Source organism: Rhinatrema bivittatum, chromosome 3, assembly GCF_901001135.1.
Source record: "Rhinatrema bivittatum chromosome 3, aRhiBiv1.1, whole genome shotgun sequence".
Lineage (NCBI taxonomy): Eukaryota > Metazoa > Chordata > Amphibia > Gymnophiona > Rhinatrematidae > Rhinatrema > Rhinatrema bivittatum.
In genome coordinates, this window is record NC_042617.1 from 594,648,532 (window position 1) to 594,666,977 (window position 18,446).

The following is an 18,446-nucleotide window of genomic DNA, read 5'->3' on the forward strand; positions in this document are numbered from 1 at the left end:
CAAGACACAAGTACCTGGCAAGAACCCAAACATTAGATAGATCACAAGCTACTATTGCTTATTGATTACTGTAACTGCATCCCTAGCAGTCTGCATCTTTGTCGTTAATGAACAGAGTTGCTCCCACAATTACTGTATAAGCTAGTCTCAAAGAGCACATTTTGTTAGCTGTATTTTCCTGCTGCTTTTCTAGCAATTCTCTCTCCAATATTTTTTTTTTTTGGGGGGGGGGGGACACCTAGCCAACATCAGCTGATTCATCACCCAGCATTTTGGCTCAAGTGCTGTGTATACCTCTTAAGAGAGTGAACATAACATAAGAACATAAGAAATTGCCATGCTGGGTCAGACCAAGGGTCCATCAAGCCCAGCATCCTGTTTCCAACAGAGGCCAAACCAGGCCACAAGAACCTGGCAATTACCCAAACACCTAGAAGATCCCATGCTACTGATGCACTGATGCAATTAATAGCAGTGGCTATTCCCTAAGTAAACTTGATTAATAGCAGTTAATGGACTTCTCTTCCAAGAACTTATCCAAATCTTTTTTGAACCCAGCTACACTAACTGCACTAACCACATACTCTGGCAACAAATTCCAGAGATTTATTGTGCGTTGAATATGAAAGAATTTTCTCCGATTAGTCTTAAATGTGCTACTTGCTAACTTCATGGAATGCCCCCTTGTCCTTCTATTATTCGAAATTGTAAATAACCGACTCACATCTACTCGTTCAAGACCTCTCATGATCTTAAAGACCTCTATTATACCCCCCCTCAGCCGTCTCTTCTCCAAGCTGAAAAGCCCTAACCTCTTCAGCCTTTCCTCATAGGGGAGCTGTTCCATCCCCTTTATCATTTTGGTTGCCCTTCTCTGTACCTTCTCCATTGCAACTATATCTTTTCTGAGATACGGCGACCAGAATTGTATACAGTATTCAAGGTGTGGTCTCACCATGGAGCGATACAGAGGCATTATGACATTTTCCGTTTTATTAACCATTCCCTTCCTAATAATTCCTAACATTCTATTTGCTTTTTTGACTGCTGCAGCACACTGAGCCGATGATTTCAATGTATTATCTACTATGACGCCTAGATCTTTCTTGGGTGGTAGCTCCTAATATGGAACCTAACATCGTGTAACTACAGCAAGGGTTATTTTTCCCTATTTGCAACACCTTGCACTTGTCCACATTAAATTTCATCTGCCATTTGGATGCCCAATCTTCCAGTCTTGCAAGGTCCTCCTGTAATGTATCACAGTCTGCTTGTGATTTAATTACTCTGAATAATTTTGTATCATCCGCAAATTTGATAACCTCACTCATCGTATTCCTTTCCAGATCATTTATATATATATATTGAAAAGCACCGGTCCAAGTACAGATCCCTGAGGCACTCCACTGTTTACCCTTTTCCACTGAGAAAATTGACCATTTAATCCTACTCTCTGTTTCCTGTCTTTTAGCCAGTTTGTAATCCACAAAAGGACATCGCCTCCTATCCCATGACTTTTTAGTTTTCGTAGAAGCCTCTCATGAGGGACTTTGTCAAATGCCTTCTGAAAATCCAAATACACTACATCTACCGGTTCACCTTTATCCACATGTTTATTAACCCCTTCAAAAAAATGAAGCAGATTTGTTAGGCAAGACTTCCCTTAGATAAATCCATGTTGACTGTGTCCCATTAAATCATGTCTTTCTATATGCTCTACAATTTTGATCTTGAGGATAGTTTCCACTATTTTTCCCGTCAGGCTCACTGGTCTATAGTTACCCGGATCACCCCTGGAGCCTTTTTTAAATATTGGGGTTACATTGGCCACCCTCCAGTCTTCAGGTACAATGGATGATTTTAATGATAGGTTACAAATTTTAACTAATAGGTCAGAAATTTCATTTTTGAGTTCCTTTAGTACCCTAGGATGCATACCATCCGGTCCAGGTGACTTGCTACTCTTTAGTTTGTCAATCTGGCCTACTACATCTTCCAGGCTGACAGTGATTTCGTTCAGTTCGTCTGACTCATCACCCCTGAAAACCAACTCCGGAACTGGTATCTCCCCAACATCCTCACTAGTAAACATGGAAGCAAAGAATTCATTTAGTCTTTCTGCAATGGCCTTATCTTCCCTAAGAGCCCCTTTAACCCCTCGGTCATCTAATGGTCCAACCGACTCCCTCACAGGTTTCTTGCTTTGGATATTTTTAAAAAAGTTTTTATTATGAGTTTTTGCCTCTATGGCCAACTTCATTTCAAATTCTCTCTTCGCTTGTTTTATCAATGTTTTACACTTAACTTGACAATGCTTATGTTTTATCCTATTTTCTTCAGATGGATCCTTCTTCCAATTTTGAAGGATGATTTTTTGGCTAAAATAGCCTCTTTCACCTCACCTTTTAACCATGACGGTAATCGTTTTGCCTTCCTTCCACCTTTCTTAATGCGTGGAATACATATGGACTGTGCCTCTAGGATTGTATTTTTAAACAATGTCCAAGCCTGTTGAACACTTTTAACCTTTGCAGCTGCACCTTTGTTTTTTTCTGACTATTTTCCTCATTTTATCAAAGTTTCCCTTTTGAAAGTTTAGTGTTAGAGCTGCAGATTTACTTATTGTCCCCGTTCCAGTTATTAGTTTAAATTTGATCATGTTATGATCACTGTTGCCAAGTGGCCCCACCACTGTTACCTCTCTCACCAAATCCTGTGTTCCACTAAGAATTAGATCTAAAATAGCTCCCTCTCTTGTTGGTTCCTGAACCAATTACTCCATGAAACAATCATTTATTACATCCAGGAACTTTATATCTCTAGCAAGTCCTGATATTACGTTTACCCAGTCAATATTGGGGTAATTGAAATCTCCCATTATTATTGCACTGCCAAATTGGTTTGCTTCCCTGATTTTTCTTAGCATTTCATCATCTGTCTGACCATTTTGTCCTGGTGGACGGTAGAATACTCCTATCACTAAACTCTTACCCAACACACATGGGATTTCTACCCATATAGATTCTACTGAGCATTTAGTCTCTTGTATGATCTTTAGCCTGTTGGACTCTATACCCTCCCGGACATAAAGTGCCACACCCCCACCAAGTTGATCTTCCCTATCATTGCGATATAATTTGTACCCTGATATAGCACTGTCCCATTGGTTATCCTCCTTCCACCAAGTTTCTGTGATGCCAATTATGTCAATCTCATCATTTGCTGCTATACACTCTAACTCTCCCATCTTACTTCTTAGACTTCTGGCATTGGCATATAGACATTTCAAAGTGTGTTTTTTGTTTGTTTTAACAACCTGCTTTTCAGTTGTTTGGGATAATTCGGAAATCATTAGTTTTGATGATTTTTTACATATAGGCATATGGACTATGTTTGCTTTTAATGGAACCTCTCTGTTGGGATGCCCTAACTCTCCTGTTTCATTAGTATCCTTCAAGGATACATTTCTCCGAACCATGCACTGCTGAGTGACTGTTGGCTTTCCCCCTTGTTCTAGTTTAAAAGCTGCTCTATCTCCTTTTTGAAAGTTAGTGCCAGCAGCTTGGTTCCACTCTGGTTAAGGTGGAGCCCATCCTTTCGGAAAAGTCTCCCCTTTCCCCAAAAGTTTCCCCAGTTCCTTACAAAGCTGAATCCCTCTTCCCTGCACCATTGCCTCATCCACGCATTGAAACTCTGGAGCTCTGCCTGCCTCTGGGGTCCTGCACGTGGAACAGGAAGCATTTCAGAGAATGCCACCCTGGATTTTCTGGATTTTAGCTTCCTACCTAATATCCTAAATTTGGCTTCCAGAACCTCTCTCCCATACTTTCCTATGTCGTTGGTGCCCACATGTACCATGACAGCAGGCTCCTCCCCAGCACTGTCTATAATCCTATCTAGGTGGCGCGTGAGGTCTGCCACCTTCGCACCAGGCAGGCAAGTTACCAGGCGATCCTCACGCCCACCAGCCACCCTGATATCTACATTTCTAATAATTGAATCGCCAACTATGATGGCCGGCCTTACCCTTCCCTCCTGGGCAGTAGCCCTGGGAGACTTGTCCTCGGTGCGAGAGGACAATACATCACCTGGAGAGCAGGTCCTTGCTACAGGATCACTTCCTGCTACACCAGAGTGATGTTCCCCTACTGGGAGACCTTTCTGATCAAAGGCAGCACTAGGGCTGCCAGACTGGATTTGGGACTTGGCTACTATGTCCCTGAAGGTCTCATCAATGTACCTCTTTGTCTCCCTCAGCTCCTCCAAGTCTGCTACTCTAGCCTCCAGAGATCGGACTCATTACCTGAATGCCAGGAGCTCTTTGCACCAAGTGCACACATACAATCTCTCACCGGCGGGTAAAAAATCATACATGTGACACTCAATGCAAAAGACTGGAAAGCCTCCCTCTTGTTGCTGGACTGCTGCCTTCATCTTAGTTTTATTGAGTTCCTAGTTAAGTTTAAGATACTAAGGGAGTTGGAATGAAAGTAGTTTAAATTTACAGGTGAATTTACTAATTAATCAGCTAGTGTCCTACAAGGGGATGATTAAACTTTCAGTAAGGGCTGGTACAATAGTATGATTTAGATAAGACCCTGATTGATTTTTGATGTGAAACTGTCTTGTGCCTAAAAATCAAGGGTTGAGTGGGTGGGAAAGACAGATACTGGAATTAACTATCTCTGGCTTGCTTATTACTGGAATTAACTATCTCAGGTTTGCTTATTACCTCAGACACACACAAACTCTAAAGAATATATCCGTTAATTTCAACTTTCACCAACTTTTATAAGCCCCAAAATTTCTGAAAGCTATACTTACCAATCCTCTTTAACCACTGTTAAATCTTCACTCAGTTAATGGAAGGGTTTGAGATTCGAGCGCCGTTAGGCGCGCGCTTCCGGTCCTCCTCTGCTGCAAAGGAATGCAGGGCCTCTGGAAGCTGGGCTATGGACGCCAATCCCTGGATCACTTGCTGTGACTTCTGGACTCCTCTCCCGGGGGATGCTGGGAGCAGTATGCAGATGAGCCTTCCGGTCCTCCTCTACTGCAAAGGAATGCAGGGCCTCTGGAAGCTGGGCTATGGACGCCAATCCCTGGATCACTTGCGGTGACTTCTGGACTCCTCTCCCGGGGGATGCTGGGAGCACTATGCAGATGAGCCTTCCAGTCCTCCTCTACTGCAAAGGAATGCATGGCCTCTGGAAGCTGGGTTATGGACACCAATCCCTGGATCACTTGCGGTGACTTCTGGACTCCTCTCCCGGGGGATGCTGGGAGCACTATGCAGATGAGCCTTCCAGTCCTCCTCTACTGCAAAGGAATGCATGGCCTCTGGAAGCTGGGTTATGGACACCAATCCCTGGATCACTTGCGGTGACTTCTGGACTCCTCTCCCGGGGGATGCTGGGAGCAGTATGCAGATGAGCCTTCCGGTCCTCCTCTACTGGGCAGGTATCGCTCTTATAGCAATACCTAGAACTTCCTCCATGTGTTTTCAACATGTGGCCCAGGAACTGCAGTCCATAAGAGAAGAAAACTTTGCTGTACGGCATCATACAGCACTTGCACTGAACAACCCAACCTCATTGTATCAACCAACCTTATTGTATCAAGACATCCCTTGCCTAGACAGTCAGAGCAGTAAGGGAAAGAAGTGGTAAAAGGCAGCGTAATGGGGAAAAACTAGGTGGCACAGCCACAAGGCAGAAATTACTCAGCTGCTGCTTTTGTTTTACATTTATATTTTTGGGCCCCATCCAAACAATCTGGGAACTCGCCATTCTTTCACAAGTAAGAAGGGGAGAAGCAAGTTTAATTTAAACAATGCTAGGCTTTGAAACCTTGCCACAGCTATAAAGGTCTCCCAAGTGCTACCTGGTAGTTTTTGGTGAAATACACCCTCATTTTGGAGTTAAGATTAATAGATGTAAAATCAGGGCTTCCCAAACCTGGATATCCACAATAAATATGCACAAAACAAAATGTGCACATGCTGGAGACCCAGTATATGCAAATATGTCTCCTGCATATTCACTGTGGATATCCTGAAAATCGAACTGGCTGAAGGTCACCAGGGCAGGTTTCACAGGGCACAGTACAGGCTTTGAAGAAGTAGAATTTGAACTTCAGGAACATCAGGGTACATTGTACAAATGTGGTATATTGTGAAATCTAAACATAAAAGTTATGATCTTTTTGTTTTTGGGGAAAGGATATAAAACCCTGTAAATGATTAGTATTTATGACAAAATATAGTCTATTCATTCTTAACATGGTCTTTTTCTCTTTTGCCAGTTTGCTCTTCTCACTCAATCTCAGAGACACTGGGCACACAGATTTGGCACACTTTTTCTTTACTCTCATGCTTAGAAAAGCATCCGTTTTCAATGGAGTAAGCTAATGGTATGCTAGCGCATCAAGGGTTTAAAAAAGTGCACTAACCACAAAATGTGCACATAAAGATATACTAAGCTCATATAGCAGGATTTATCAACATAAATCGTTTTTTCTGCACATAGAAAGCTTGCATTTAAATGATTTGTACACAGTATTTTATGCACATAAATTCCAAATACAAGACCTACCATGAAGTTCAGGTTTAGCCCCAGGAGACTGGGCATGCAAATGAGATTCAATGTGGACATGTGCAAAGCGATGAACCCAGGGAAGAGCAACCCAAACTAGCGCCACACAAGGCAAAGTTGCACACTAGGAGTCACCACCCAGAAAAAGGATCTAGGCGCCACTGACGACGCGTTGAACTCAGGAAAGCAAAGAGAATGCTAGGAACCACTAGAAGAGAATGGAGAAAAAATCAGAGAATATCATATAATACCTCTGTACCCCTCCACGGGATGACCCCATCCTGAGCACCAGGCGCAGTTCTGATCACCACATCCCAAAAATGATACGGTAGAATTAGAAAAGCTACAGAGAGAGGCAACCAAAATCAAAAGGGGATGGAACAATTCCCCCAGGGAGAAAGGCTACGTCTCTTCAGCTTGATGACAGAGATCTACAAAACAATGAATGGAGTGAAACAAGTGAGCTTTGAAAGACTAAACAACTGATTAAAGAGTATAAAGACAATGAAGTCATAATGGTGCATGTAAAACCAATAAGAGAAAATATCTCTTTGCTCAATGCATAATTAAGCACCGGAATTAGTCGCCAGAAGATGTGACAAAAGCTATTAGCATAGCTGGGCCCAAAAAGGCCTGGAAAAATTCCTGGAAGAAAAGCCCACAAACCACCATTAAAGTGGAGTTGCAGAAATCTCTGGTATGAGCAGCATGGAATCTGTCTGCCCCCTGGGATCCTGGACTGGCCACTGCTGGAAAGAGGCTTCATGGACCTTTGATCTGACCCAGTATGGCAAGACCCATGTTCCCATGCAACTAACAACGAACACCTCTGCCCAGGAATTAAATTTCCAATATTAAGAAATCATGGGTAAAGCCTAAATACCTCTCTGCATCAGAGAGTAATAGCTAATGTCTTGATTAGCATGGGATGTGAATGGAGAAGCATTAATTTCTGCATCATTTTACTCATATTTCTGTGCATAGAAACATAAGAATTGCCACACTGGGTCCACCAAGCCCAGTATCCTGCTTCCAACGGTGGCTAATCCAGGTCACAAGTGCCTGGCAGGATCCCACACTGCTATCGTCCAGAGGCAAGCAGTGGCTATTTCCCAGATCTATTTGGTTAGCAACAGTTTATAGAATTCCTCTCCAGGAACCTGTCCAAACCCTTCCAACTGCCCAACCACATCCTCTGGCAATGAATTCCAGAGCTCAATGGTGCATTGCGTGAAAAAGAATTCTTCCAGTTTTATTTTGAATATGCTAATTAACTTCATGGAATGTTCCCTAGTCTTTGTATGTTGAGTAAATGAGTTACATTTCCCCATTTATTCCACTCACGATTCTATAGACCCCTTAGCCAGCAGAATCATGATCATTTGCCCACATGGAATGCAGCTGTGCACTTAAGAAATAATTCTGCAGCTGTGCATCCATCTGCAACGTGAATGACTAACAGCACGCGTCTGGTCACTTGGCTGAATGAAAGTTTATAAGGAAAAGAAGAAACAATGAGGTCAGTTTTCAGAGGAGTTTGTCCAGGCAGGGGATTTCAGCTAATATTACTGAAGGTAGCGGAGGAGGATGGGAACGTTCATGCTTCAAAGAGAAATTTGGGTGCTGAGTAGAATAGGCCACTGCTTTGCTGCCACTGAATATTAGGGATGTATAGGGTCTAAAAATTAGTTTTGTCCAATAATTAGTTTTGTAAGTTATAGTTATTCGTCATTGTTTCTTTTGATTTTTGTTTTACATTGAAGGCAATGGGGGAAGGCCCCATTGACTTCAAAGTAAAATAAGAAGAGGCCGGGGCCCATGGCATCATTTGTTATGGAGTAAGACTACCAACAAGAACTGACTTGCACAGTCTGGGTAAACAAATAAGAGTGGGAGTAGCTTGCTTGTTGCAGCGGTTACTACCCCGAACCAATTAAACCTGATACTTTACTTTGAATACATATACAGCACAGCTCACTGCTTCAACGGCAGAGGGATGAAGAAAAGAGGATTTGTATTCAGACAACAACCAACAAGGACTAAATTGCACAGGCTGGGTAAACAAATAAGCGTGTGAATAGCTTGCTGCTTGTTGCGGTTACTACCCCGAACCAATGCTTCACTTTGAATACATATACAGCGCAGCTTACTGCTTCAACGGCAGGGGGAATGAAGAAAAGAGGATTTATATTCAAACAACAACCAACAAGGACTAAATTGCACAGGCTGCGTAAACAAATAAGCGTGGGAGTAGCTTGCTTATTGCAGCAGTTACCACCCCTAACCCATTAGGCTTGATTCTTCACTTTTATGCAGCTCTAGCACTGCTCTCTACATCAATGGCAGGGCTGGAAGGAAATTAGAACCAAAAAGTTACCAATAAGGGTCCTGACCTCAGTGGTCAGAGTAACAGATAAGTATGAGAAAAATAACTGTGAAAGCTTGCTGGGCAGACTGGATGGGCCGTATGGTCGTCTTCTGCCATCACTTCTATGTTTCCATGTATGTTTCTATATGGAGACAACATCATTTTTAGTCGATGGAAGAAGAAAGAAGATGGCATGAGGCCTGCTCCTGGACCTGCAGGCCTAGGCCCTGGTGATGAGACCCTACTGGACCTCAGCTTCAGGTCTGGGCCTGGGCCTGGGCCTCAGGAATCGGGACTTGGCATCAGACCCAAATCTAGGCCTGGGTCTTGGGTGGGCCCCCGAGATCAGACTCAGGGTTGAGGGCTCAGGCCTAGGTGATGGGACCCGGCCTCGGGCTGAATCCCAGGACCTAAGCCTGGTCCTCTTGGAGGCCCTTTTTTTTTTTTTTAACCCATGAATACAAAATACCCAAAAGTTTGGGGGCATTTTTGTCTGAGGCTAATTTTCTCTTCGGTATAATTTGTATGAACCAAAAATGGCCATACTTGTTGCATTTTACCCATTTGTTTAAAAGAAATGAACCTCCCTGCTGAATATGGACCTGACTGTTACTACCACTTCCACTGCTGTTATAGATGTTGTACCTGTCTTATGCCTGTGTCATCTCGGTAACAATATATACAGGGAAGTGATGTGTGAGAGAAATAGACTTGCATTAATATACAAACATATTTTTGGTAGCTGTCACGACTGAACATTCAGCACACTGTAAATAATTGCTCTGCTCATTGAGTTTCCTTCTGCTTTGTCTTCTCCTTCTTCCCAGTTCTATCGCCCCTGTTTCAATGTAACTATTACCTCTTTGTTAATGTTTAAGGTTGTTGTACCCCGGTTCCATGTAAACCAGCATGATATGATTGTAAATCATGAATGCCGGTATAAAAAAGCTCTAAATAAATAAATAAATATTTCTACCATACTGATGCAGAGTTATTATCTTATGGGCATGACGGGCATTCCCAGGGCCGGTGCAAGGGATTTGGGCGCCCTAGGCACCTTCAGCCTTGCGCCGCCTCCAGTCGCAGCCCCGACTCCACCCCCCCCCCCCCCTGAAAAGAAAACTTACAAAATACCTGCTGGTCCAGGTGGAGGCCCGGGAGCGATCTGCCGCTCCCGGGGCCTCAGCTGCCTCTAACAAAAATGGCGCCGGTGCCATTGGTTGGCCCCTGTCACATGGTAGGGGCTAAAGGCCACCGGCGCCATTTTGCTTAGTGGAAGCCGAGGCCCTGGGAGTGGCAGATGGCTCCCGAGCCTCCGCTGGACCACAAGGGTGGCATCGGGAGGGTGGCACGGTGAGGTGGGGGCTGGCAGAATTTTGAAAGGGCTCTTTTTGCCCTTTCAAAATTCGGCCACTTGCCGCGGCGCCCCCTGAATCGAGGCGCCCTAGGCACAGGCCTAGCTCGCCTAATGGTTCCTCCGACCCTGGGCATTCCAGTAACTGAGTAAAAGGTTTGAGCACATTGTCTCATTTCTTATTGATGGCCTAGTAATGACCCTATTTGATTCCTTCCAGGCCCTACAGCTTGGAGAAGCACAGGACTCTACCTTTCACCGAGGACCACTGGAATGGTGACTTTCCATCCATCTGTAGTTGGAAAAGGCCTCGAGGTGACTATCTGAGAACGGACTTTTTTCTGTTGCACTGTGCTGACTGTGTTATGAAATGAGTTCAGTCACAATATAAAGACCAACAGGAGTGGGTTAGGTACATTCCGGGACAGGGTTCAGAAGTACACACAGTAGTAGCTATTTAGATATAAATGTATACATTACTCAACTTATTTGTATACTTTTACACCTGCTAATTTACTGGAGCAAGTAAAATCAGACTTGTCTGTAGTTTTTGGTTGGGAGTGCTAGATGGGCTGGCGGAGGTATCAGCAAACTAATGATTTCAAGCATGCACACAAGTATTTTCAAAATGGTATACATGCATACTTTATAAAATACCTGACCCTGTGCATAAATCAGGATTATTACAAATACATTTTGTTATTTTTTGCTGCCTAAAATATTTGTTTATAAAATAGGTAGAGAAAGTAATGCATTGGAAATATTTGCACATACTGCAACATAATTCTGTACTTTCAGAGTAGAATTACACAGTATTTTTATAAATTGTGCAGCTCCTTCTGCAAAGTTTATAAAAATTAGGATAAATGTCCATGTGTCTACTTATACATCAAATACTGTACCGTGAATAAGTTTGAAAATTAGGCTCTTAGGGCCTTATTCAAAAATAACTTTTCCCCATTTTGTGCTTATGGAAGAAATCTTTATTGAACATAGTAAGATTGTAGATGATGGCAGATAAAAATCAGATTGATCCATCCAGTCTACGGAGTTGAGATAAATGAGCATATAAATTCTCATATGCTACCCACCACTAACTCCCTCCCCCAGACTTCCTTGTCTATTACCTTGTTCCCACCATTGCCCTCCATATCTGTTGCAAGAATACCCAAAGTGTTGGTAAACCATTTCAGATTTTGCCATCTTCAACTCTGATTCTTACAAGGCCAATACTTAGTCCAACACCCAAGTCCTCTTCTATGTCAGATCTGCAACAATCCTCCACAGCAACCAAAATTAGCGAGGTGGTTGTCCAAAGAAATGCAGCCTTCCCATGCTGATTGCAATTCTTTAGCCCTGCTCTCCTCATGCAGTCATAGCCCTGCTGCTTAGTGTTGTAATCACTGCTCTGTGCATGCCACCCCAATGCCTTCTCTAGAGCACTGTCAGAGCGAGGAAAGTTTTTATTAGCATGACACATCTGTACATTATGTTTCACCAACAATAAAAGGAAAGAACGAGAAACTAACTATAGAAAGGGCAGTAACAAGGAAAATTTGCTGGTTGTAGTCATGTTCAGTGTAGCCTCTGGTCATACTGAGATACATTTTCAATAGGATGCTGTGAAAGTATGCGCCTGCTTTTAAGTCCACACTAAACCAGATGATTTGTAAATACAAGAAATCCACATATGCTGTGTTTGAATATTGTGATATTGTGTACCATTTACCATTTCTATACAATAACAAAAGTTAGACACGGCCACTCCAAACTGCTACTCACCATCCCTACCTCCATCTCCAAAGCACTGGCAGAAATTATCAACTGTTCATTATCCCAAGGAATTGTACCAGACACATTAAAACTAGCCTCACTTAAACCTCTGCTGAAGAAACCCAACCTCGACCCAGACCCATCGGATTTCTGCCCCATCTCCAATCTGCCATTCATCTCCAAACTCATGGAGAGAATAGTCAACACACAACTCTCCAAATTTCTTGAAAACCACAAGATACTTTTTCCATCCCAATTCAGATTCCGCAAAGCACTTAACACAGAATCACTCTTGATTTCTCTCATAGACAACCTTCTCATAGATACAACCTTACCCTACTGGCTCTACTTGATATCTCCTCGGCGTTCGACACTGTAAACCATGCCATACTCCTCAACCGCCTTGCAGACATAGGTATCACAGGTACAGTCCACAGATGGTTTGAATCCTTCCTTAGTAACAGACACTACCAGGTCCGAATAAAGAATCCCCCCTATCAGCTCTAACCTGGAAGTACCCTAAGGATCATCCCTCTCACCCACCCTCTTCAATATATACCTTCTACCCCTTTGCCAGCTACTATCAAACTTCAAGCTATCCCACTTCATCTACGCTGATGATGTGCAGATACTCATACCCATAACTGAATCCATCTCAAAAACCCTCAAGTTCTGGGACAGCTGCCTACACTCCATCAACCTCCTACTTACTAACCTCAACCTAGTCCTCAACACCTCTAAGACAGAACTCCTGTTCATCTCCCCCAACCCCAATAATCCTCCTCCCACCAGCCCCATCAAGGCCACAGTTGACCATGTGAGACCTAGGCATCACTCTTGATTACCACTTAAACCTAAAGAAATTCGTCAATAACACTACCAAAGAATGTTTCTATAAACTTCAAATTCTAAAAAAAACTCAGACCTCTCCTGCACTTCTGGGACTTCTGGACGGTTCTCCAAGCCACCGTATTCTCAAAAATAGACTATTGTAACTCCCTCCTCTTGGGCCTCCCCACAAGCACCACTAAACCCTTACAGATAGTCCAGAATGCAGCTGCTAGAATCTTAACAAACTCCAAAAGAGGCGACCACATCACACCCATACTTAAGAACTTACATTGGCTCCCCATAAGCTCCAGAATCATCTATAAGTCCCTTACTATCATACACAAAACCATCCACAATCAACTCCCACTCACACTAAAAATCCCACTACAATTCCACACCTCAAATAGACCAATTAGAGAGGCCTAAAAACAAACCCTCCCCACCCCCGCCCCCCCCCCCCCCCATCAAATCCACCATGCTCCACTAACAAACGGGCCTTCTCCTTAGTGGGTCCTTCCCTCTGGAACGACATGCCCCCGACCTCCGCCAGGAAAGCTGCTCACTAACCTTCAAAAAAAAACCTCAAGACCTGGCTGTTCACCCGAGCCTTCCCCTAACACCACAAATCAGCTGTCGAGTCTCAATCTCTTCATAACCAATCAGATTCCCCTGAAAGATCATCGGTTACCTCACCATCCTATGCATTGCTACCGTTAGATGCCACCGTGTCTAATGTATATTTCCGATTTGTATATTGTTGATATGTGTTTTCTTGATTTGACGAATACCAACACTACCGACCCAGTATTATGCTAGGCTACCCTGCTGTCACTACAGTGTTTTATGTATATTATTATTGTTGATATATTCCCAAGTTCTGCACTACTAATTCCCAGTTAGTACCTCCTCCTTTCTTCGTTTTACTTCCCCCCCCACCCGTTTAATCCTTAGATAATCCTTGCTGTTCATTGTTATCTATCTAAATCTAGTTTGATGTAAACCTTTTGTTTTACCTTTCGTTCTATGTAAACGGATGCAATATGACTTGTGCCATGAACTTCAGTATAAAAAAAAGAATTTAAATTTAAAATTTAAACACGTTAATGGTATGCTTATGTGGATACTTTTTTGAAAATCAAAGATTGTGCATATGTTACATACATTCCTGGCAATGCCTGCCTCTTTTTCTGACCAGACAGTTTCTGTCTGTTCCTTTGGACTTTCAGCTTATTCTGAACCAATTTCTACTGGGCTACAGCCCCATAATCCTTTATTTGCAACTACTCAGATATTTTTCCCTATTTTATATCCCATTCCTGTTGCATCCGTGGACCATTGGACCGAGGTGGTGTGGGCGCCACCTGCAGGGGAAACCCTCACAGATCCCCACCATCGGGTGGCGAGGCTGAATGGGAAGCAGTTGGAGCTTTGCCACTACCAGCCCGCATTCCCCACAGGTTGAGCCCTTGGGTACCGGGGCCAGCTGGTCTTAGATGGGCCTCAGCCTGGATGATCCCAGGAAGTAGGCGAGAGAGCGCAGTGGCAAATAGGAGAGAGGCAGGAGGCCTGACGCCAAGGGCGGCACTGATCCAGTCCAGTAGCCAGGCAAGGCGGGAGAGTGTAGCCAGAATCGGTCCATGAGATCAGAGGTAGGCAGCAGCAAGCGAGGTCTGGTCCGGTCCAAGGTCAGAAACAGGCAGCAGAAACAGGAAAACTGGAACAGCAACTTCAGGAACTCAAGGAAGCGAGAGCAAGGAGACCCATTGCCAAGGCAAGCTCTGAGTGTCAGGGCTTGCTTTAAATACCTGGGGTATGCGATGTCATCCCTAGGGGCCGCGGGAAGGTTTCCCTCTGCAACCCCTTTAAACCTGGGTCAGCAGCGAGCATGCACGCGCCTAGGGACCGGGACCAGATGAGGCGGCGTGGAGTCGCTCCCTTGCGGCTGGGAGGCAGCCCACGTGGAGGTCGAAGGCGGTGGCAATCCCTCCGCCGCGGAAGAGCTGAGGGGCCAGCCGGAGCCAAGCCAGGGAAGCCGGAAAGTGGCAGGGCTGCAATGGGATCCAGCGGGCGCTGCCAGGAGGTGAGGTGAGGAGGGGCTGAGAGGTGAGGACGGGCTTTTTGGGACCCGGATTGTAGCAGTACATCCCACCCTTACAGCCGGGGGTTAGGGCTTCCCGGGTGAAGCAAGTGGAATTGCCTCAAGAGATCTGTGCCCAGAATGTTGGAGACTGGCTCCCATGAATTCTCTTCGGGGCCATAACCTTCCCAGGAGAGGAGGGTACTCCCACCTTTGTGCCCTTTTCCTGACGTTGAGGACTTCACGCACCTGGTAGGTAGTATCCCGTTTGGAGGACAGCGGCGGAGGTTCGGAGGTTTGCGAGATGGCCACGAAAGGATCACCGGTTTGAGTAGAGAAACATGGGATGTGTAAGGAGCGCGGAAGAAGTAGCTGGTAGGTGACTGGTTCCACGTGTCTAGTGACCGAGAATGGTCCAATGTATTTGGGGGCCAGGCGCTGTGACGCCAATTTCAGGCATATGTGACGTGTGCTCAGCCACACTTTATCTCCCGGGAGAAAGACAGGTACTGGTCTTCTTGGCACAGTTGGCAGCCTCCTGGAGCATCTTTGTCATATAGACCTAGACCTCATGTAGAGCTTGGGCGGTGGCTTGGGCCGCAGGAGAGGAGATGCATAGTCGTATGGGCAGTGGAGGCTGTGGCTGGCAGCTGTAAATGATGGAGGCTTCAGTGGATTTGCTGACATGGGAATTTTGTGAAAATTCTGCCCAGGGTAGCAGTGGTGCCCAATTGTCCTGTCGCTCGTTGGAGTAGGCCCTCAGGAAGGTCTTCAGGGGAGTGATTGGTGTGCTCCATCTGCCCATTTGCTTGAGGATGGTAAGCAGTGGTGAGACACAACTTGACCCCGAATTTTTACACAGGACTTGCCAGTACCGGGCTAACGAACTGGGGACTGCGGTTGGAGGTGATGTACTTTGGCAGACCATGTAGCCTGAAGATGTGGATGAAGAAAAGGTGAGCCAGTTTGTGTCACCATGAAGTCCATGGACACAAGAACCCATGGAACTTCTGGAACCGATAAGGGTTGAAGGAGCCCCCATGGATGGCCCACGGGCACCTTTTGTTGGACGCATGTGGCGCAGGAGTCCACATAGGCACGGGCATCCTGGATCATGTTGAGCCACCAATAATACCACTGGATCCCTGCCCGAGGTGCCTGGTGAGTCGGGCATCGTGGGCCCATTGGAGTACCTTTGTGCAGAGTTGGCAGGGAACTACCATTTCCCCTACGGGAACCGGAGTGGAGGCAAGTAAGTGGATGTGAGCGGTGTTGATGATACGCTGAGGAGTGTTGGGTGCATCTTCTGGCATCTGCTAGTAGATTTTTGGTCTCCAGGGCAAATATCTGAGCTCAAAGTTGAAGTGGGAGAAGAAGAGTGACCAGCGGGCTTGCCTGGCATTGAGGTGCTGGGCCTGCTTCAAGTGCTCGAGGTTCTTGTGGTCGGTATAAACAACAAACCAGTGTTGCAAATCCCTCGCGACCAGGGACGGCATTCTTCCAGGGCCAGCTTGATGGCCAGTAACTTGCGATCACCGACTCCGTAATTGCTTTCGGTGGAAGAGAACTTGTGGAATAAATGAGCATGGATGGAGTTTTGCTCTTGGGGAGAGCACTAGCTGAAGATGGCGCCAACTCCCACCGAGGAGGCATCTACTTTGACAAGATTTTCAGTTGGGGTCTGGGTGTTGCAGACAGGGTCTTTTAAGAAAGGCCTCTTTCAGTATCTGAAAAGGCCGAGGTTGGCCTCTGGAGTCCCAGGTCTTTGGATCTGCACCCTTCTTGGTGAAGGCTGTGAGGGGCGCCGCAGTAACCGAATAGTGAGCAATGAACTGGCGGTAGTAGTTGGCGAACCCCAGGAAGCATTGGAGTGCCACAGGCCAGAGGGCTGAGACCAATCTTCGATGGACTAAAAGCTTGTCAGGATCCATTGCGAAGTTGTCCCTGAACACTATATAGCCGAGGAAGGGGAGGCTAGGCTTTTCAAAAATGCAAAATGCATTTGTCCAGTTTGGCATATAGGTGATGGTCCCGGAGATGTTGAAGAACCTGGTGTACATCCCCGCAGTGTGTCTGCAGGTCCCGGGAGTAGATCAGGATGTCATCCAGCTAGACTAGCACTTTAGAGTAGAGCAAGTCCCAGAATATTTCATTCATCATTCATTGGAAGACTGCCGTGGCATTACAAAGGCCGAAGGGCATTACGAGATCCCAGGCAAGAGCTCGATGATGCAGTCGAATTTCCGCAAGGGTGATAGAATGTTGGCCTTTTGTTTAGAGAAGACGTTGGTGTTGTTGGGAGTGAGGTGCAGGTATCCCAGGGGTTGCAGTGGCAAGGGAGAGAGAGGACAGAGAACCTTCCATGGGAGCGACAGGCTGCAAACAGGATTCTTGGCAATGAGGACCCCACTCAGAAAGCTGCAAGCATCCCAGTCGAATTGGGGAGAGTGGCGTTGGAGCCATGGCAGACCCAGGACCACTGGGTGGATGTATTTTCCAGAATGTAAAACTTGTTCTCTTCTGGTGAAGGGCGCCGATCTGCAGTTGGATGGGTACCATGACCCAGGTTATCCTCCCTTGCAGAGAGGGTACCTTGTATGGAAGCGATGGGACAGGGTGGTACCTCACATGTCCTGATGGGGATTTGTAGATGATGCACCAGGTTTTTCCCACAAGAAGTTCCCACCAGCCCCAGAGTTGACCCAGGACTAGCAAGAGAGTTTGGCCGGAAGTGACAGCCTGCAAGGGCGGATTGGCTGTGCCTAGGGTCAGGGCCCCCTGCTGGCTCTAGGCCAGGGAGTTTCCCGGACAGACTGGGCATTTGGTCAGATGATACCCCCCGGCCCTGCAATATAGACAGAGCCTCAACTGTCTCCTGCGAAGGTGCTCTTCAGGGATAATTTGCCTCTGCCCAGCTGCATGGGCTCTTTGGTAGTCCGATGTTAGAAGTCCTGGGCAGGGGTCCCTTCCCTGGTGAAGCCCAGCAGGGATGTTTTCAGAAAGGGGCTGACGGATGGGCCCACAGCTCATGGCCTGTGTTCTTGGGCCTGATGATCAATTCGACCAGCTAGGTCGATTAGCCCCTCCAGGGAGTCGGGCACTCACGACGGCGAGTTTGTCTTTTAGTGGGCCGGATAGCCCATCCAGAAAGATGGGGCGAAGGCAGTCCTCTTGCCAAGCCAGATTGGAGGCAGTGTACAGATATTTATCACATAGTCGTGGAGAGGTCATCAACCCTGGCGGAGATGCAGAAGATCGTAGCTGGCATTCACGGTCCTTCTCAGTTCGTTGAAGGTATCTATGGTCTCTCTTTATCTATCTACTATTAATTCATGGCTTCTCACACAATCATTTAAAATTGAATCCGTCAAAAACTGAGATCCCTCCATTTAACTTCTATTTCAGATTCCTCAATTGGTCCACCTTCACATCTGGTAACAAATGGTGTGTCGA

The 18,446-nt window shown here is 45.6% G+C and overlaps 1 protein-coding gene across 2 annotated transcripts in view; it reads left to right on the top strand.

Annotated features, from left to right (window-relative positions):
* The window catches only part of LOC115088446 (TRPM8 channel-associated factor homolog), a 98,684-nt gene that overhangs the window by 45,028 nt on the left and 35,210 nt on the right, over nucleotides 1-18,446 (top strand). For both annotated transcript variants that reach the window (XM_029596728.1, XM_029596727.1), the window contains one exon: nucleotides 10,533-10,627. In XM_029596728.1, coding sequence (XP_029452588.1) covers nucleotides 10,533-10,627 — 95 coding nt within the window. The remainder of the gene's footprint in view (nucleotides 1-10,532; nucleotides 10,628-18,446) is intronic.